This window comes from Watersipora subatra, chromosome 7 (assembly GCF_963576615.1).
Source record: "Watersipora subatra chromosome 7, tzWatSuba1.1, whole genome shotgun sequence".
Classification (NCBI taxonomy): Eukaryota; Metazoa; Bryozoa; class Gymnolaemata; order Cheilostomatida; family Watersiporidae; genus Watersipora; species Watersipora subatra.
In genome coordinates, this window is record NC_088714.1 from 63,961,983 (window position 1) to 63,984,761 (window position 22,779).

At 36.4% G+C, this 22,779-nt stretch overlaps 1 protein-coding gene across 3 annotated transcripts in view; it reads right to left on the reverse strand.

Annotated features, from left to right (window-relative positions):
• The window catches only part of LOC137399336 (cholesterol 24-hydroxylase-like), a 24,089-nt gene continuing 1,310 nt past the window's right edge, over positions 1-22,779 (reverse strand). For 2 of the 3 annotated variants that reach the window (XM_068085408.1, XM_068085406.1), the window contains 11 exons: positions 14,666-14,835; positions 13,623-13,727; positions 12,814-12,972; positions 11,523-11,748; positions 9,702-9,815; positions 7,784-7,940; positions 6,145-6,283; positions 5,088-5,283; positions 4,635-4,726; positions 3,329-3,398; positions 1-783 (listed from right to left, as the gene is read on the reverse strand). In XM_068085408.1, coding sequence (XP_067941509.1) covers positions 643-783; positions 3,329-3,398; positions 4,635-4,726; positions 5,088-5,283; positions 6,145-6,283; positions 7,784-7,940; positions 9,702-9,815; positions 11,523-11,748; positions 12,814-12,972; positions 13,623-13,727; positions 14,666-14,808 — 1,542 coding nt within the window. In that variant the 5' untranslated portion in view covers positions 14,809-14,835 and the 3' untranslated portion in view covers positions 1-642. Of the gene's footprint in view, positions 784-3,328; positions 3,399-4,634; positions 4,727-5,087; positions 5,284-6,144; positions 6,284-7,783; positions 7,941-9,701; positions 9,816-11,522; positions 11,749-12,813; positions 12,973-13,622; positions 13,728-14,665; positions 14,836-15,196; positions 15,263-22,779 lie in introns of those variants that run through there. The other variant, XM_068085407.1, reaches the window with a different exon arrangement.

Below are 22,779 nucleotides of genomic sequence, written 5' to 3' on the forward strand. Positions count from 1 at the left end.
TTCTGTGAAAATCAAAAACTTTATTCGAAAAATGTGAGCAAACGATATAGAATGGCACAAAGGAAAAATACGTTATCACCTTCGAGGCTAAAATCATGATTTATAACAAAAGGAATCCTTTAAACATACTTTGAGGCTGAAGAGTTTAAACTAGGACTACGCAAGCTAGCGAGCATCGTCTATGAACAATAAAGGTTGTCCTTGACACTGTAATGGATTACACTTTAACAAACCAATAGCTAGTTACTAGATATTTGTAAAGATGGCAAGAATTATCTGTGATATTTGATTAATGCTACGCATAAACAAAAGGGAATAATAGCTGTGATTAGTGCAGAGCCATACAAAAATATAATAAATTATGAAATCATTGCAAAGTGAGGATAGAAATTAGCTAATTGGCTATCACAACTTTGCTTCAAAACTGAATGCCTAGTAAACTATCAATGAAACTACCAAGGCCACTAGTTCACATGATATCATGCGGTGAAGGAGCGAGGAAAATGTCTAGTTAAAGCTCATAAAATATTAAAAACATCTTTAATCAAGAGTTGAATATATGGAATGTGAAAAGTGCATTTTCAAACAAAAATGTAGTAAGAGTAGATTTGAATAATATAAATCAATGAGTGGAGGTGATGTTCAAGCTCGCACCTTCACTGTACATTTGAGACCGCTGAGGGGATGCAGGGTCGCTGACTGACCTATCTCAAAGTTCTCCGACTCGTCAAGCTTAAACTCAAAATGCTGGAAGAACTTAGCCAGCACCACCTTCATCTCCATCTAAAGCGCAAGGAGAAGGATATTTTGCAGCGGCTAAGAAAGGTGTCAACTAATTGTTATGTTTAATGATATGTTCTTCAAAGGCAAGTTCATTCACGTTTTAACGGCAGGTAATCTAAATACATGTTTATCTACATTTTAATTATATGTTGTCTAAAGATGTGTCCATCTACAGTAGGAATGCTATATAGAATACTATTATTGCAAGCACAATACATCTACATTCTAATGTTATAAATAAACAAGCCTTTAGATAGCATAACATTAGAATGTAGATGTATTTTGCTTGCTAGCATTAGATAGCATATTCTAACCTCATGCTGCCTAAAGACATGCTCATCCATATTCCAATGTTTCGCTGTCTAAAGACATGCCCACAAAACTGGTGTTTACACTTTCCTATCACCAATTTTTCCCTAATCACTTTGCAATATTAATCTTTATAATATCAACGCAGGTATTTGAAAAATATTGAAAATGGAGTTATCTGACCTTCCACCTAGTACATATTCACAAAAATTACGCGAGTCACCAAACAATTCTACTGAAAATAAGCACTTGCGCTCAACTCCTGGAAACACATTAAATAAATTAATTATATCAGTTTTGCACCACATTTTCATCATACATAACATTTCAAATTAGACCATGCCGATACAAAATAATTTTTAGTAGAAGTCTTCCCTTTGATTATAGAACCATAAAGTGTCACCTATACGTTATGGTTGATAAGAAACTCTGTGCCTTCCAAATATGGACAATCAGTAGATGATCTTTACATAAGAACTCTAACATTATTGCTTGAAGTTTATACTTCTCCAGATTAAGGAAAATAATGAATTATTTACTTACGGATATAGTAAAATGGTGCACTTAGAGACATTTTCATGTGTGTTCCCACCTCATGAGATTATTTTATTGGTTGTCAGAAAAATTTTAATGCCAAACTTTTGTTTATTTACACGTGTTGTCATGGCAACGATAACATGAGATTATGTCATTTGATTGCATCTATCAATCACCTAGTTGACGTCTAACACCAAGAGGTTGGCCCAAGCCAAACGCTGTATTGCAATGTACACACAGAACTTAAATTCGGTGATTCTGTGTGTGTGTGTGTGTGTGTGTGTGTGTGTGTGTATATATATATATATATAGTGAAACTCGGATAACTCGCCCTCGGATATCTCGAACACATGGTTAATTCTAACGGATTTGTTTGGTCTGTTCCCACGCAATAGTAAATTGCTTTAGATAACTCGACCTTAACTTCGTTAACTCGAACAGTTTCTTTGCCAAACGGCTACCGATACGGTTGTTATTGCTTTAGAATATCACTTTATTCCAAGCCATAGAGATAAACCACAACTTTTAGTCGTTCTTAGGCGTCATTATTACCACTATCGGCAAAATCTTTTTGCTGACAACTTTTCTAAAGGTTTGCAAAAAATCTAATTTTAACAAACATCCGCTTGAGGATAGCCCTCCGCCAGCAAGGAGAAGCGAGGTAACCTTCAGATAAACTTAAAGAAAAGTTGGCAAAACTGGTTTTTGTTAAAACGCTCAAAAGAAAGATGTTTTTTTCTGAGAGTTTCAACCGCGATCAGGTTTTGCCTATTTTAATCTGAAAACGTCCTGGCAGTCACATCACCTAAAACAAACAAACGAATCTCAAGTAATAAAAGGAAAATATTTATACTTTCTGATAAAAATTGTTAAAACATTACATAAGAGGTCCGTTAACTTGCAACAAGCAACTAATGCTTTTGATTTCTAGATAGTTTGTATATGTACTGATAAATACATGCACTTGTGACAGTGTTCTCATAATTTGAACGCTCTGATAATTCGAACACTTTCTCTCGGTCCCGTGAAGGTCGAGTTAGCCGAGTTTCACTGTATATATATATACATATATATATTATATATATGTAATATGAATATGTAATATAAGCTATATATACGTGATATAAATTCATTCTACTAATGATATACACTTATACAGCAGACGGGACCAAAACGTAAACTTCCTATTACATTAATTCCACTTACAGAATATATAGAAGGGTATCTCTTAAACTTATAAGGGTAGCTCTATTATATGAACTAGTGCCTGGCAGTCTAATGTGTTGTGAGAGATCATCATGAGTGTTGATAAAGCAGAGAGAGAGAGTAAGTAGCTGCGCAAATATTAAATAGAAATATGTAAAGGCAGTTGATTGGTGCAGGTCTTACATTGTCAGCTGTAAGACCGACTGAATGCCACCAAACTGGATGTCACGAGTTGGGATTTTCCTTGCTTCATATAAAATATGTCAAGGAAAATCCAAAAGAATAAACCAATAATCAATAAGAATCAGAATCCTTGTTTCTCTAAAAGCTCAGCATTGTTGATGGACAATTGCCAAAAATCCCAATCACGGTTTTAAACATTGCCATTTGGTGAAGTTGACACAAACGCAGTTATGTGTGGAGTCTGTCAGGATGAACCTAGGCTGGAGGTGTTCTACCAACAAAAAGTTTGGTCTGTAATGCCATCAACTACCTGAGCAAAGACCTGTCCAATGCAGTTCCTTGCTCCAAGGGAGAAAGAGGTGAACGAGGAGACTGGTACTCTAAAATAGATGGCATAAAGTCACTCATACTCACACCTGTGTGTCTGTGAAAATAGAACCAATCGATTTACAAAGGATCTGTAAAAAACCAGCATAAAACGAAGTTCAACCATTAACAGTCCATATCCATTAACAGTTCTGTTACAAATAACATACTTCTGCAGGCGGCAAGTCTCAGAAATGGAGTTCAACTTTCCTTAATGAGGTTAAAATAAGTGTAATTATAGCATGCTTTTAGGTACGACAAACCTGAAAATTATAACCATATTTAAAGTGATATGATCTGGACGCATACATTTCAAATTGTCGACAGAAAGTGTCGAAATAAGATTATTTGAAATCATTTGGAACTAAAATAATCATAAAAACTATGAGGTGCACAACAATAGTTGGTCAGAATGCGAGATGCAATGACATTATTAGCGTTTCAAGAAGTTGCTTTCTCTAGAACTTCATGCACTTAAAAGTGCACAAAAAATCAGAGAAGGCAACCCTGTAGCAGTGGTAACAAATGAAATTGTCTCCCCTTGAAAATACTCCATTACTTCCCTATTTATTTGCTGTAGAAAAGCCAACTCCAAACTGAAACCATAACAGGTGTTAGATTGCCATCTTAAAGCTTAAGTCAAGCTAACTTTTGCGCTATCTATTCTAATATAGCTAAATATTCTAATACAAGTAATGCTTTTGTTTAGCTATTTATTACATAGCCACAGCTCAGGCTTATATAAACTAGGTCTGCAAGGCAACAGTGCAATACATACTATGAGAGTGAATAAACCACATCTTGTGTTATTATTCATACAGGAACATAACAACAGGTCTGACACCACCTGCTTGTTATGTATAATTATTACAACCTATGAGATTTTGATATCTGTGTCAGTCCAAAACCAAGAGGGTCTGCATGAGCTATTACATAACAAACACGAATGTTAGCTCGAAGTCAAACATATCCAATTGTAGTGAGGTTGAACATAACGTTATGCACGCACTGGCAGCAAACTCTGAGCATAGCGAAAATTGTCAGGCGATGCATTGATATATAAATGAAAAATTTAACCTGCCCTACATAGCTCAGATTGACTAATATGTTGAAGTTTTTCAAAAATGATCAGTAATGAAAAGTCATGCTAAATCCATTAGATCAAATATGAGTTGTATGACAGAGCTATCAGCTCTGACGCACCACTAGAAATTAAGACCACAAATATTCAACATCATAATAATTTCTACCTGTTGCCTTGGCTAGAGTCAAATCTGTCAGGATTAAACTTGTCAGCATCTTCCAAATACTTTGGATGTCTATTGGCTCCGAACAAGCTTATCTGCAGCAGATCATAGACATAATGTAGATGCAGACATAGATAAATAAACTAAATTAGCACGCATGTGTCGTGAATGCTTCTTCATAACGAATTGGCTATATAGCTTTAAAAGTGTGTTAACAATACAGAGATGCAGGCTAAGAGTAGATTATTAAAAGTGATGCTTAGAGAGTTGTCCTTTCCCAGAAGAAGCCCATAGTATGCATTCATACAAACTAACATAAAATATTAAATTTGTAAATAATTCTAGTATTAAACCAATCTAGCACGCTGTACAAATCATAAGATAAACTTAGTCAATGCCCTCATTGAGGCTCTAAACTTCAGGCTGTCTAAAGTGAATAGGTGACAAATGGCTTACCAGAAGACGGGAACCTGCAGGAATCCTCAGTCCATCAAGTATGGACTCATCCCTGACCCCTCGTACGATACCAGTGGCTGGTGGATAAAACCTTAGGCTCTCTTTAATGAGTGTTGTCATGAAAGAAAACTTGGTGATGTCCTCATTTGACACAAATGCCTTTTTTCCAACAACATCATCCACTTCATGTACAAGTCTGAAATGAACAACGTTTGCTTGATGTCCACATTTGTTATGAACACACAAAAATGTGTTTTCAAATCCAACTGAAGCCTGTTGTGATTGCAACACAGCTAAAAGCCATATTAGCAATTACCTAGCTATTGCAGTTACTATAAATACCTGCCTATTGCAGTCAGGTAGAAGAATCAAACATACAGATGCGCAGACATGTCCTGTCCAAACTGGTTTGGACTCATAGAAAATGCATTACCATCTGATACACTGCATAAAACCTTGAATCACACAGCGAGACATGATTTATATGTATATATGCTATAACTTTTTATTTCCATTGGTAATCATCATGGAAAGACAGAAATCAGGAATTATTGATCGAGCTGAACAAACGTGTTTTAAAAGTTGGTAATCTAATAGTATTGTGAAGGAGCCAGGATAGTAAATTGAAAGTTGCAGTAACAGAAACTGAAACATACATTAGCAGAAGGAGTATGCTATTGTCACGGAATAGAAAATGATGTTTGGCATACGTGTGGTAGGATAGATACAAATATTTTAGATATAGTTTAATCAAATATTTTGATTAACTGAACCTAACATTTCCTTTTCAAATCAGTTTTAACGCTACAAGGTTTTTCAGCTTATATATATGACAACAAAACAAGTGAAAACTCCCAAAATATTTCCCTGCACAATCCAATCAAGCTAAGTTTTAATGGGACTCAATTATAATGACAAGCCATACTTCAAAAACCATCTAAAAGCATCTGCAGTTTTTGAACATCTCCCGTTCGACACCAAAACGACTATTTCGCAATCACTATACCAGTGTTAGTTTACTAGAGACTCGATAATACAAAGGTGTGTATGGGACTACCTGTCAACAAGATCCGGCCTCCTACCAAGCTCCAAGAAAACAAAGGCAAGAGTGTTCGCAGACGTCTCCATTCCGGCTACGATTATGGTAAGAAACTCGTCCAACATAACATCAAAGGTATAGGTTGAGGACTCTTCCACTGTAAGTGTTCACAGAACACCAAAATTCCATCAACAATTACGATGGTTGATCAGCGCGTTGGGCAATCATTCGTAAAGGTCTTCCTACAGTTCGAATAAACTCGATGTCTATAGATGGTTTACATGATATATCATGTAAACTATCTATTTACATGATATACATGTAAATAGCTTCCTCATGACTGCAGTGTCAATAATGAACTTACACATAATTTTAGTAAATTTTATTCAAAAACTATCCGTATTTTCTATCTTTTGTTTTTATGTTTGAGGTGATCAGACTGCCAGGAAGTTTCAAGAATAAAATCGACAAAGCTTGATGGTGGTTAAAATGATCAGAAGGAAAATGCATCAAAAATGACATCACTTGCCAGTATAGTTGATATTGGTTATTGTGTTCAAGTTGCAGTGTTACGCGTCTCTATTCTGTCCGTCTCTTTGTACCTATAGACACCACAATCACACTTTCACTTGATCTGAGTACTTGAACTGCGATCAAGTTTTGTAAGTTTTAATCTAGAAACATCCTGGCAGTCAGATAACCTCAAACATCAGAAATAATCGCAAATGATAGGAAAATGCTGATACTTTCTGTTAAAATCAGCCAAAACTTTGTGCAGGTTAATCTTTAACAATGGTAGGTGCTGATTACTAGCTCTCCAATTGTTTTACAAACAAATTCTGCCGACAGCCTACTCTGCATCTGGAATCCCTTTGGAGCAAGCCAGTCACGAGAAGAAGAGCCACTTACCAGTCTAGGAATAGCTTTACTAATGATATGGCAGCAGACGCTATCAAAGCAACAAACTCACGAAAACACCCTTAAATAGGAACAACTTGTTCCCTTCGACGTAACCAAGTGGTGGCTAAGCCACATCAACAAATAGATAGGTAATGCCTCGAGTTTTACAAAAGAACAGCTGAGCTGCTGTCACTATGGGCTCCAAGAAATCAAGTCACAACATTCTAACATAAATATAGACCTATCGGTGTCTATATTATATAGTAATACATAGCAAATGACCATTTGAATGGAATTCACCAATGGAATTTGATTAGAAATTCATAAATGTTAGACTTCATGTTAGACCTCAATGATCTCCCTCTCAGTGCAATCGATTGAACCGAAAGAGAGACACTGTTAGACCTCATGCGCAGCAATGCTTTGTTGCGATTCAAACATCGCATGAAAATGCATGCAGACTCTGCCTCAAGCTTAATACAATGCCGCATTGTGCTCAGATCAAAGGAGCTCCCATTTGTCTAAGCAGCCTCTCTTATGAATTCATCGTTATCAACTACTAATATAACAATGAATCTGATTGGAAGTTTACAAGCCAATAAATGAAACTCGGATTGATTTAACTAAAGAGCATTGCCAAGAGATGGGCAATGACAATACAAGGATGAAGCTACAACCCAATAATCACGCGATGAGTATCGCTATGATTGTCAAAAGCAGGATAACAACTCGCAGAGGTGCAACATGATTCCCTTACGTGAGGCTTTAACCATGGTGGTTAAGAAGTCAGTAGGCACATGCTCTCCGTTGAGGATAGCTGTTCTCCTCTCATTTATTAACTTGGCACCGACTGACCTGAATGATTTCACAGTACTTCTCACTTTCTTACGATGGTTGTAGAAGTACGGGTTGTACTAAAACACATTATATTACTTGTCTGACTCGAAGTCATCTACACAACCCAAGTCCTGCTACTGCAGTCATACATGGTCATACGAATTTAATGCATTCCAGGATCAAGCTCGTACATCAATGCTTATGTATCTCAAAGCAGTTTTTCCTATATGAAACAACCATATAAAAATTTATCTATTTCCACCTTTGAAAAGCCACCTAAACCACCATTGTTTTGAATGTTCTGATTCACCGCCAACGCTCACCAAGTACCAAATACCTATCTAGTGGTTATGACCTGCAATAGAATGTAACGTTATCATTGAGTTATTACCTTTTAGACAGATGGGAATGGCTAACAGTGGTGTGAGAGAGACTTGATGGCAACAAGTTCGGTACACTACACTTTTGTGCTGCTACATGACATAAACTTTAATTTTAAGTAAAATGGCTTTACACATAGCTTACTAAGCACCTACTTAAAAACAAGTTTTGATCTTACACGAAACTTAATTCTAATTGTGTCTTCGTTTTTATTTTTATTATTTTCTCCCAGCTTGGTTCTTTTTGACTCATTTCCCCCTTCACCTCTAGCTGACCTCTTTCACCTTCCCCTCTAGCTGACCTCTTTCACCTTCACCTCTAGCTGACCTCTTTCACCTTCACCTCTAGCTGACCTCTTTCACCTTCACCTCTAGCTGACCTCTTTCACCTTCCCCTCTAGCTGACCTCTTTCACCTTCACCTCTAGCTGACCTCTTTCACCTTCACCTTTAGCTGACCTCTTTCACCTTCCCCTCTAGCTGACCTCTTTCACCTTCACCTCTAGCTGACCTCTTTCACCTTCACCTCTAGCTGACCTCTTTCACCTTCACCTCTAGCTGACCTCTTTCACCTTCCCCTCTAGCTGACCTCTTTCACCTTCACCTCTAGCTGACCTCTTTCACCTTCACCTCTAGCTGACCTCTTTCACCTTCCCCTCTAGCTGACCTCTTTCACCTTCACCTCTAGCTGACCTCTTTCACCTTCACCTCTAGCTGACCTCTTTCACCTTCCCCTCTAGCTGACCTCTTTCACCTTCCCCTCTAGCTGACCTCTTTCACCTTCACCTCTAGCTGACCTCTTTCACCTTCACCTCTAGCTGACCTCTTTCACCTTCCCCTCTAGCTGACCTCTTTCACCTTCACCTCTAGCTGACCTCTTTCACCTTCACCTCTAGCTGACCTCTTTCACCTTCCCCTCTAGCTGACCTCTTTCACCTTCACCTCTAGTCGCACTTTTTTAAGCTTTTTTAAACTGATCCAAATGGAAAGACCAAGCGAGGCTGTGGTCCTATGCAGCCTCGCTCATACTCGGCCACCTATCGGCACATTGAGAACCCTCTCAAGGCTTGGAAGGTTCGCCCAGCCTTGAGATGCAAAAGTTTGCTTGAAATCTTCCTCATATCTGAAATGTTAGGACACTCGTCTGTTGAGGTATGATCTACTTGTACAGTTTTACATCCCCAGTTCATATTTAGCCAGTCTGAGTGACTATATTTATGGTATCTAACGAGGTAGCACACTAGGTCAATGTATTGGGGAATAGGTATAAAAGTAGAGCTGAGAGTAATATGGCTGACAATGTGTGTGTTTCTTGACTTACGCAGTAACTGTGTTTTTTTAATATGAAAAGTCGAAATGATCATGCAGTTCAGTTTTGCTACTTGATCAATTAAGTAGGTCAAGGACAATGAAAAGTCGACATAAATTTTACACAGCTGGTAAATAAAAACAAGAATACCTTTGCTAGAGGGTAGTGGGTCTTCTGGACTCCATCAAACATGACTTCAGCAAAGTTTTTAGAGGCTTGGTGGAAATCTGACGCGAGGTTACGCGAGTCGATAGAAAACATTACCTAAAACAGAAGGAAATAGTGAATGTTTGCGCATGCGGAGACATGCAGCAAATTATCAAGGCAACTTTGTTCACTGTTTAAAAGCAACAGCTTACAGTTAACATATAATATCGAAATGATGACAAGCTATATCATACAGTATAGTAAAATAGAGTGAGTATGACAAGCGTTAGCTAAAAACGTGACGACAGCAGAGTCTATGCAGTATGTAAAGATAGGTCTGTGGTGATCAAACAGTCTTTAATCAAGAATAGTCTTTACCATAACAAGAGTGTTGTTTGACCGCGTGAACTCACGGTTGAAAGTTAGAAAAAATATTACCATGAACGGGATTTGAACTCACTACATACAGTTACAATGATACTATAACAACTGCACCTATCAACCGCTGACTAACATTCCAGAAAAACTATAAGTATAGTTATTACATCTCTCTTATCGAACCTGAAGTTAGTTGTGGAGTTAGTTTTACCTGAACATGGCTGACCAGGATACTTAAAAACTTAAAAAGTAATAATATACAGTCATACCTCCACATATGAGTGTCCAAAATTACAAGAAATTTGAGACGCGAGAAGAGTTCCAAACAAATCTTTTCCTTGAGAAACGAGACAATTTTGGGATACAAGCATATGAGAAGGTTCTGGATGCGGCCGCTAAGTATGGTGTTAACAAAATGCCTTCTAGGGTTATTAATGCACCTGCTCAGTCACCCTGATACTCGCAATAGGCGGTACCAAACTTATTATAAAGAGCAAAGAAAGCCTTTGCCAACAAAAACCTTAAAAAGTTGACTTGCAACAAAATTCACTTTACAATTATTTGGTATCAAAAGGTTCACTCAGACTTACTCTGCTGTGTTGTATGTGCAAAATATGTGGAAATGTGATTACAAGCTTTTAAAAGCTCAAAAACTAACAGATAATCGCAGCCATCACGAAAACGCTGTAGTTTGAAATCTTTTTATTTCGGTGACGTACTCAAACATTGTGGTTATTGACGTTATGTTATCACGTGAAATTAAAGGCAAATAAAAGGCTCAATATAAAACGTCTCGTAGCACTAGTTTATAACAAACATTTAGGGTTCTACCGAAAAGCTCAGATCAAATATAGATGCTCGCTACTTTCCAGTTTCGTTTCAGCCTGGTCTAATCATCTAGTCGTAATCTGATCAAGTGACCCATACTTGCTGTCAAATGGCGCGAACAATTTCTGCGACATTTTTCAACTATCACAGATAACCAACAGGCTTGTCATGTTCATCAGAGGATGATATGCACTCCTTCGAGCTAAGGTTAAAAAATTAAACAAATTTTTACGGTAGGTTATAAGATATCAGTGCTGAAAGTGACAGCACTACAATGATGATGAAATAGATGCGTAAGGACAATATACACGGTTTTATTGAATGCGTGAAGTATATTTGTGACAACATTTTGACAAATGAGGTTGCATGAAAGTGTAAACAGAAGCCATTGTGTTCAGCTACATCACATTTGAGCCGTTTTGTAAAGGGATTCCAATCTACAGCGTTTTCATGATGGCAGCGATTAACTGTTCGTTTTTGAGCTTGTAATCACATTTCCACATATTTTGAACCAACACAGCAGAGTAAGACATGGTGAATCTTTTGATACCAAATAACTGTAATGTGAATTTTGTTGCGAGTTAATCTTTAATTTTATAAAATAGGTTAAATAGAAACCTTCATGATAACATCGAGTGTGGTCAGGTGTAAGATAGGGTTGAACTTGAACGTCTCTCCAGATTCTGCGTAGCCATGAAGTTCCTCTATCAACTGATCACCAGTCGAGTTGAACGCGTCAACAGAGAGCAGAAGTTGGTTTCTATGAAACAAAGGATCCATGATCTTTCTGCGTTTGTACCATTCTCCGTGGTCCACCGCAGTTGCCAAACCATCGCCCATGCACCTGAGGAAACCAATAGTGAGGAGGTAAGAAGCCAGCATACTTAACAATAAAATTCTATTGTAACAATTCTATCTTGACAAAGAACCACCAAAGTTGTGAGAGGTAAACGGAGAGAGAAACTGGGAAACTTCAACCGAATAACCGAAGCAAAAAAAACACTAAAGTGAATCACTTTTGCAAATTAGTAACCGCTGGAGAAGAGCCCCTTGGCATACATCCGGGTGAAGGTGTGTTGATAAAGGGATAAAGATTGCTAATGGAAAGTAAACTGCATACAGCAAGTAAATGCAATAATAAAAAGAGCTTGTCAGCTTGGCTGCGATGCTCGTGCAGCTCTATGTAAAAGCCCAACTAGACTCACAAACAAAATGTATCTTTTACCAAAGTATTGGCGTGTCAAAGCAAACATGTTGGCTCACATCACTAAAAGTGAAACTGACTCAGCGAGAATTGGCTGAAAATGTTGATTTTAATTAGCCTAATTTCAATTCTATTTTATTCATTATTAATTCAGTTTCATGTAAGATTCGCGTTTGAACAACGACGACAACAAGGCTTCACACAGCAAATTATATATGGAGAAAGTTATTTTCGCTAATGTCAGATCTATGCAGGCTACTAGCATAATTTGGAGCTGTTTATGAAACACTTAAGGTAAGTCATCTGTTCAAACCCAGTTTTTACCAGCCCTATTCATGCCATAAACCTAAAGCATTTTTATACTTTGCTTTTTTTCATCGCTAACATGGAATGTTTTTTGTACGATCAAAAATATTGCATTTCAACTACCTTTTCAAACATTATTACTATGACAAAATGTTGACAACCCATATAAGATAGTTCATCTCCCGGCGATATTTTAGTACTGTAAAATCCAGTGAGTAAGTCCCAGTGCTAGGCTTTAGTCAATTCTCCTTGGTTAACCTATTAGTCAGCATCGATTCTCATTGGTTAATCTATTAGTCAGCGTCAATTCTTGTTGGTTAATCTATTAGTCAGCATCAATTCTCGTTGGTTAATCTATTAGTCAGCGTTACACAGTCTAAGAGAAGAAGAACTGTTTACCTCTCTCCATAAAGGAACCTTACAACAATCTCTGGAGTCTTGTGGAAGTTCTCCTGGTCCCCAGTTATTAACACAGTTTTAATGGCTTCTGCACTCTGAGTGTACACAAGGGCGTGATGAAGGAAGAAGAAAACGTACGTGTCTCCGTACAATTCTGCCCTAGCAAGAACAAAAGAAAGACAATATGCTATCTGCTGGTTTATCAGGTTGTTAGACAAAACTACGAGTTCCCCACACACTTTATTGTACTGATGAACAAAACCGGTAGACAGAAACATAGCCACAAAAATAAACAGCATTGAGGGGTTTAGTTACAACTGCCCATCCAGAGGATAAAGCACAAGCTACTAAAGTCAACTCGAGTCTTTTAAAAATGTTCTTCAGAAGAATGCACATTTTACTAAAGAAAAATATTTTACTAATAACAAAAAATGAAACTCAAAAAATCTGAAGACCGAAAATAAGAAGGCTGCTTCCGCAGTTTTACCAAGACTATGCTAAAACTAACAGCTGAGGCCATTGAATAATAGACACCTTCAACACTTGCTAATGTTTATTGCTCTGTGTCAGCCATAACTTGTCATTTATTCTTGGTTAAAACCTTACAAACGTCAGCCGTCCACATTACCTAAAGACAACTGTGATAGAGGGCCAGACAGCCGTCCACATTAGCTAGAGACAACTGTGATAGAGGGGCAGCCAGTTGTTCACATTAGCTAGAGACAACTGTGATAGAGGGTCAGCCAGCTGTCCACATTAGCTAGAGACAACTGTGATAGAGAGCCAGATTTGAGTTTAGAAGTACGTACCACTCGCTGAACCTGATAGAGCGGAGGACCTTCAACTTCCGTTTATCTTTATCTTCAAAGTCGCTATCATCAGATCGCAGTCCACTGACATTACCCAAGTAGAAGCTGAAACAGGAAGTGCAAGGTTAAGTCACCAAATAGAACAAAAGGTACTCGCTGAAGAACTATTAACACCAAATTCTTTAAACTCATGTGTTAAAATCAAGAAGGCGAATTAGAACCAATCATCTAACAAGTGGAAAAGAGATCCTTTTCAAAGATACAGAGTTAACCCTTGGCTTACAATCACTTTTGCATACAAATACTTTAGACATGAAATAATTTCCAATATAAGTCTGAACTTCTCAAAACATTTCTGTAGGTGAAAGTGAGAGAAATGGTAAAAGTTTAATGTGAAATATAAAAAATACAGCAATAAATAAAGCTAATCCAAACTGTATAAAAATAAGTTAGAGCCCGGAATTTTTTCGGTCACTCGGCCAGCAATCCTACTCATTGCTGAGCCAATAATCCTAGTCATTGCTGAGCCAATAATCCTAGTCATTGCTGAGCCAATACCTCCATTCACAGATTTCTAAAGAAATCTAGCAATAAAAAACTCTGCTTACTGAATATTACTTTAATGATTTTAGTTTTATGCATAGTTTAGGTTTTAATATGTGACATTCGACGTAGGTTTGTATAATCACTCGCTTTGATGCTACGCGTAGTTACTTAAAAAATATTTATCGATGTTGTTGAACTTTTAAACGTAACAAACTAAATGGCAAATTATTCTCATAAGAAAATTTGCTTCAAAATACAACTGTATGAGGTAAATATCGAATTGGATTAATTTTGTATGTCGAGATTTGATTGTATTATGAAAGCCAGTCTCACGGATGACAAACTACTCAAAATACCTCACACATAAAAAGTTACAAGAATCACTCGTGTCACTCATAAAGAAATACCAAAAATGTATGATTGTTTAAAATAAAATGAAACCTGTGGAAACTTGAGCAGTGTCATGGAAGTGGCCAATAAGCAGTAAAAAGGCCAACCTGGTTCTCTTAGGTCCCGGCAGGTGATCATACTTGTGATGAACCCAAGCTGTGAGGGCAGTTATATATAGAAACAGTGCCACTATCATACAAATGAACAGAAGAGAGGCAGCCGAGAATAGTTCATAGAGTGTTGCATCCATTTTAAGTCAACCAGAAGACAACACAACCTGCAATGAAATAAAAGGACATGGCAATTTCGGTGATGTACTAGAGAAAGTAAGCTTGATATTTTCTAGGGGATTGGTTGAAAATATCGTTAGATTGATGCTTCTAACATATTCAAATCTATGAGTAGATGTGTCAACAAATGTTTTAGTTGAATAGTGAACATGTGTACAAAATCTTGAGCCGCATCGGCCCACATGTTCAACATCCTGGATTTTAGTTACAATTTGGTGTGTAGCTCATAATTAACATTCTTAATGAGCTAACATTACTATATCTAAAAATATAGATCGTTGAGTTCTTATAATTCGATGCATTCAAAGACGTCAAAAATATTGATGCGCTAGAAGGATATTGGCATACAAACGCAGTATAATAAGGCGCCTCTAGATTGGAGATAGTACTGCATTACACTTGACATCAAGAAATGTGTGGCAAAACCTTGTCTTCATTGGGCATTGGCAAAATGTTCTGCAAAGAAAGTTGGTGTTTTATAGAGACAGCAGTGTACGTTACCGCGATGAACATAAGCGAAAACTGTTCATGCCATCTGAAAGGCAGGATGTGTGTAATAAAAATTTAAAATGACAGCATTGGTTGTGATTTTCAAGATAACATTAATCAACTTGGCTATGCAAAGATCTCCAAGTCGGTTCGAAGCAAAGCATCGACCTAATGAAATATTTTTATGGCTTCAGCGAGATATTTGATGGGCGATGCATACATTTTATACGCAAGTATTATCGAGTATTTAATTGTACACATTAGAGTTTAGTCTTCAGCAGCCGAACACCTAACATTACGAACAGTTGTTTCTCCATGAAAGTAGAAGGAAACGGTACGGCATTTATTTCAGAACTATCCAAATTGGGCGATGATCAAAGTTCTTGTACTGTTGAGCAAAAATATTTAGAGCCCAAATAAGATCAAAAGGCTCTGTTTGTAGTTTTGAAAATGATACCTATAAACGCGAAATATCAAGCCAAGATGTTCACACGGAACAAATCTATAATAATCGATTTTTAACAAGTCTACGAGATTATTTAAAAATAAAAGTCGGAGCTTGATGAGATATTTTTGAAGAAATGCTTTAAAATGTGCTGTGATGTCGTTATGGACTTCTGGATGACAAAAGTGAGCGGGAAAGAGGAAGAGAGACAGACGAGAATTAAAATTCTCTCTAAACTTCTTTCAGCAAAGATGAAAACATTCTTGATATATTTTGAATAAATATATCTTTTATTCATTTTAATGCTAAGAATTGCTTTTTGATATTGTATCAAAACTCCTAATAAGGTCTACATATATAATTACAATTAAAACTTGTTGTGGCAACTGATTATTAGGTAAATTCTTTTACATATAGCTTCTCACACAATTTGTTGAGGAGAACTATTTATTGCGTCTTTTCAATTTTAGTTTTGGGTCCTCTGACATATATCACTTACAAGGTGAACGCCCGGCATTGCTGGGTAATGAAAAAATCTTCAAACAAAAAATTTATTTTTATTTAACATATACAACATTTACCATTCTAACTTTTAAACTTCATATCATGAGAAAACTTGAACTTGTGCAGTTCAAATAAATTAAGCAAAAAATAAAACAACGGTTTACAAACAATTGTAATTTTTAAATTTCTTAATTTGAAAGAAGCGCTTCCTTGAAATAAATTAGGAAGAAAAATAAAAATGTTAAGGTGTTTAAATGTAAAATTATTAACCAAGTAATGACTAAATATATTCTGTTCTGCTACGATTATAATCAAAAATTATTTGGTATACAATTATACGAATTTAATTCGTTTCAGTGTTGGCATGCGACCATATCGTAGGATATAGACTTACATAAAGTGGTATAAAAACCCATCGTAATTATCTAATGCAATGACCTCCTGGCAAAGATAATCATCATTATAAAATACTAATAAAACAGTATGTTAACTTTAGTAACTATAACTAGTAACTATACGTACCTACAATGACTTTAGTGCATTTTGGGGTTATGATCTGCAAGATAATACAACATTACAATTTTCTATGTGGAGAGTTCTTACCTTCGAGACAGATGTGTAACATAAAAGCTGAATGAATTTAGTTTACTAAACACATCATAAAATGATAAAATGATAAAATAAACATGATAAACATGATAAACATGATAAACATGATAAACATTATAAACATGATAAAATTTTAGTTCGAAGTTTGAAGTTTACTAAAATACAAGACTAAAAATTCCTTCATATGAAGGAATTTTTAGTCTTGTATTTTAGTAAACTTCAAACTTCGAACTAAAATTTTATCATTTATCTGTTTGAGAATCTGTTTTCACCATAACGGATAACGTTGAACTCGCCATGGCGAGCAAAGTACATGTATATCTCTTAATAACGTATATAATCAGTACACAAATCACCAAGTTTTAATTTGGAGAGAAATTATTGTTGATATCGTGTGGCAGAAAAAATTTGCCTTAACAAAACAGCATCGTGTTTCCTAGAGTTGGGCAAAAAATATTTTATAACAGGGCATCGTAACGGGTGGCTGCAATCCTCAAATAATACGTCATTTAGCGGGTGCATGCACTATATGGTATATGATAGTGTCTTTTATTTGCCTTGAATCGCTCTTGTATAGGATATTAATGCTTACGGTTGCAATCTCCATGAGTTCAAATCCATCGGAATACGGAATTTCAATAGCTATAGCTGGACATACACAGAGACACACATTTCAATAGCTATAGCTGGACATACACAGAGACACACATTTCAATAGCTATAGCTGGACATACACAGAGACACACATTTCAATAGCTATAGCTGGACATACACAGAGACACACATTTCAATAGCTATAGCTGGACATACACAGAGACACACATTTCAATAGCTATAGCTGGACATACACAGAGACACACATTTCAATAGCTATAGCTGGACATACACAGAGACACACATTTCAATAGCTATAGCTGGACATACACAGAGACACACATTTCAATAGCTATAGCTGGACATACACAGAGACACACATTTCAATAGCTATAGCTGGACATACACAGAGACACACATTTCAATAGCTATAGCTGGACATACACAGAGACACACATTTCAATAGCTATAGCTGGACATACACAGAGACACACATAAACTTTGAGAAATACAGATATGCGATCCATTTCTATGTGATTCCACATGTTTATTTTAACAATGTAAAATCAGCCAGGCTACAGAGGTTTTTATTTCTGAAAAGCACTAATTATTGTAATGATGAATCAATGTCGTACCTGGATAGGAACTTGTGGCATGTTTATACATTCTTTGCATAACACCTGCAACAAGCTGGTTAGCCACTAAAGACCGGATAAGGGCTCTCACACCTAGCCATTTTGTGCAGATCTATAAGACTTATCTTGTACTTGCTAATGGATTGCTTCCAGCATTACAATCAAGTAAGCCTAATCAGTAATCACCCTCTGTAGCCGATTTTTGACCTGGTGAAGAGTACTGGTGACACTTTGTAGCCAGTTTCTGACATAGGTGAAGAGTACTTGTTAAACTGATAGTTGCCCCCAGCGAATAAGCTGGCTTTATCTTGTACAAACAACCTGTTTGCTCTCTTCCTCATGAACTTGCATTCACTACCGAAAGTCACTTTCTTATCTTTACACACCAACTTTTCATCAGGTTTTTCTAAACTGGATAATAGCTTGAGCATTGTGATTTGTAAGGCTAATACATGCAGCTTGATAACCATTTTAGGCTAAATAATCACACAACAGACATGGCATCACAAAGTAGTTGTTCTGGAACCTCCTCCCAAAATTTTTAGATATAAACCTGGGAGTATTAAAGACAAGCACACAAACCCTCATGCAGATTGTTAACTAGGAATTAGTTGCTATAGAGGGCACACGCACGGACGAACAAAGCAAAAATTATATATATGTACAGTGCACCCTCGAGATACGATTACCCTGATATACGATTTTTTCACCTTACGAAGTCAAACATTGTGATATCTTCACCTCGCTATACGAATTTTATTTCACCATACGAATTTGAGAAAAGTTTCGCCCGAGTTAAAATTTGGCCGTCGGTGTGCTCATAACACACGTCGAAATAAAAAAGACACCGAAATATAGTTTGCCGAAAACATTCTTAGAACGTTTAGAAGAGACACGATGATCGACTTCTCTCCTATCCGCGTGGAAAATTTCGTGTAAAATGCACAAGCGAGAGCAAATATTCATTTGTAGCGTTATTATACCTTTTACTATAAATTTTTAAGTCAGCATACGTATATAACTACAAGTATCTACATTTAATTCGTTATTTATGGAATCTGAGACCGATACAAACGTTACAAAACGAAGGAAAATTGATTTCCATGTCAACAAAGTTGGATGTCGTAAATAAGAAGAAGGGACCCGTATTATCAACATTGTCAAGGAATATGATCGCAACCAATCAGCATTTGCAATTATTATTACAACAAGAACTCCATTAAAGCAAGCACAAGAAAGAGCTTTCGACTGAAGATTTGAATGAGCTAGGTCATGCACGCGATCAGCATACAAAAGGAGCAACCATTTAGTAAAGGCGAGGATGTAGAAGATACAGGAAATCCCGCATTCGCAGAAATATTTTGTGTTTAATTTACTGATGTGGACTGGTACATTAAAACAATGCATGTATAATATATATTATTTATCTCTTGTGTGGCATGTTTTTCATATTTTATTTGTTTCCTTCTGATTTTATGTTTTATTCTCTTGTTTAACCATGTCTTTGCATATGGGCTTGTTATCTTCTACGTGAATACAATTCATCGTATGTATTTATGTAACGCATATAACTAGCTGCTCAGGATAGTTGACGCATCCACATTACTTTCTGAAACTTGCTAAAGCCCTGTCCCCCCATAGGGTATAAATACGTACAAACTTTGTATGTATGGTTACATTGATTCTTGTGCACATTTCATACAAGACAAACTACTGTACCACATTCTCTGGATCCTTTTACAAGCGCTAGCTAGCAATTTTCTCGTAGAAAAGGTAGAAGAATTGGACAGGAATGGACAACTTCTTTTAGCCTGCTAAAAAATTCCAATTCATTACGTTTTAAATTTATTTTCAAGTGTACAGCACCATAATTAGCATTGATACGCTTTTGCCTCATCTCTGCTTTACTCGCTACATGTACCAGCTAAAGCCACGTTACTCCAAAGGTATGTACGTCCTGTGTAGTAAATAAAATTTTATTTTTCTTTTTGGTAGCCATTAAATGGTCAAGTGTGCGAGGTGCCGCTTTCTATAACTGCATCGGTCGGCCTTATTGATTTAGGTTGAAAAAGGTTTCAAACAAACAGGCTAAAGTTTATAGTGAAAGTGAAGATAAGAACTGCTGAAGGATAAAATTTCGTGATAAAAAGTTGATACATACCAAAACTTAGTTTTAAGTGTAGGTTTAGCAAGCTAAACTTACTTGAAGTGAATTCAAAGTTTATGTTATGCGTACCTTTTGAAGGCAAGAACTCCTTACCGTACGTACTGCATTTGGTACACACATTATAATTTTGCGTTTTATTGCAGATCATAACCATTAAAATACACTAAATACAATACAGTTACTGTAGGTAACTATAATTACTAAAGTTAACATACTATTTTGTTGCTAATTGTCAATATGTACACATTTTTGTAAAAAAAATTGACGATTTTTACCAGGGGGTGTTTGCATTGTTTATTTACAATGGTCTCTATACCCGATATACGAATTTTTCACCATACGATGCCAACCCTGGAACGAATTAACATCGTATCTCGAGGGTGCACTGTATATAAAATATGGTTTTATATCAAAGCTTTATGCTCGATAGATTTTAATGCGTTGACGAATAAGTTTAGAAACGCTTTTCAAGAGTGCAAATATAATACTTCAAGCAAATAACTCTTAACATTGTGATCTGTCAGTCCTCACTGTTAGTTCCCTAGCCTAACAGGTGAATATTTGACCTTAACTACGCTGAATATATATATACACACACACATATATATATATATAGATATATATATATATATGCAAATATGCACACATACATATACACATATGTATTTCTCAAAGTTTGTCTGTTTTTCTGTGTATGTCCAGCTATAGCTATTAAAATCTTGGAATTAAAATTCTGCGTCCTGATGAATTTGAACCTATGGAGATTGCATCAACAAGTTCTAAAACCATGAGCTCTACCACTGAGCCACGCAAGACATGTTGATCAAAGACTATCATACACCGTATAGCGAATTATTTGAAACTATGAATTCTATTAACACTATGAAACACAATGCTTTCTTGAGTTTTTGTGAACTTTTATTTCCGGCTTTTCGTAAGGTTCAATTGCTAAATCGCGGTGAAGGTCAATACTTTTTACGCGGACAATTGTATTATCTCCATAGGAATGGCCTCTACATGCTCTCACCGTTCGGTCAGAAAAAAAACAGTATGATATCTCATTTTTACATTTGTACCAGTATGAAGAGGTACTAGTATCGTCATATTCAGAGTTTTGATGGATAGCTTCTCGCGGAACAGTAACCTTTTTTATACACACACACTTCTATGCAAGAATTGTTATTATTAATTCAACATGTTTAGGTTTCTATTTCGATGTCTCACCGGTATTATTGTATCATTACCAAATCATTTCTTATTGTAATCGTAGCAAAACAGACTTCATTTAGCTATTACTTGCTAACTATTTTACATTTACATTTAAACCCTTTTACAGTAATTTAATTTTTTTAATTTATTTGACCTGCACGAAACATTTTCCTCATGATACAAAGTTTGAAGGTTATAGTTGTTTGACAAAGTTTGAAAACCTTTACAGTTGTTTTTATTTTCTCTCTTAATTTATTTCAATTACACAAAACACTTTTCTCATGATATGTAGTTTGAAAGTTAAAACGACAAATGTTGTTAGCTATTAAATACAAATAAATTTTCTATCCAAAGACTTTTTTATTACTCAGGCAACGCCGGGTAGTACAGCTAGTATATATATATTTGAGAGTTAGGTTGATGATGTATAGAGGTATAAAAAGAGAACAGTGTTAACACTAGGTTTGACATTGTTTCACATCATAGGCCTATGGCATGATTTCACAATAAGCACATATGACTTAGCACCGTGATGTCTTCTTCCTTTTCAGGTTTAAAAAAAACCATTCAGTCATACACAGTTTACTAGTGTTACGACCAGTGGTAGTATGCTAGTATAGTTTCGGCAGCTTGTCATTGTGATGTCATGAGCAATGACTTTTAGTGGATCCATAGTATACAGAAAGAATCATAAAAGTCAAGACCAGAGTGAGGTGGCTAACACAGAACGCCAAGGTTTCATAAAGGTCAAGACCAGAGTGAGGTGGCTAACACAGAACGCCAAGGTTTCATAAAGGTCAAGGCCACAGTGAGGTGGCTAACACAGAACGCCAAGGTTTCATGAAGGTCAAGACCAGAGTGAGGTGGCTAACACAGAACGCCAAGGTTTCATAAAGGTCAAGACCAGAGTGAGGTGGCTAACACAGAACGCCAAGGTTTCATAAAGGTCAAGACCAGAGTGAGGTGGCTAACACAGAATGCCAAGGTTTCATAAAGGTCAAGACCAGCGTGAGGTGGCTATCACAGAATGCCAAGGTTTCATGAGCAAAACTGAAACATTTCTGAACAACAAGAACGCCAGCCAGACGATCTGATAGTTAAATAACAACAGTGAAAATACCTCGACTTTACCAACGAAGGGCTGTAGAAGCTATCCAGTTGATATGTCTCAACTCAGAGCTTTTGAATATCATAAGATTGTACAATAGGAAGCCACTGAGTACATGCATAACATTATCATACCAAGCGGCATATATAATGGACATTACGCATACTGCAT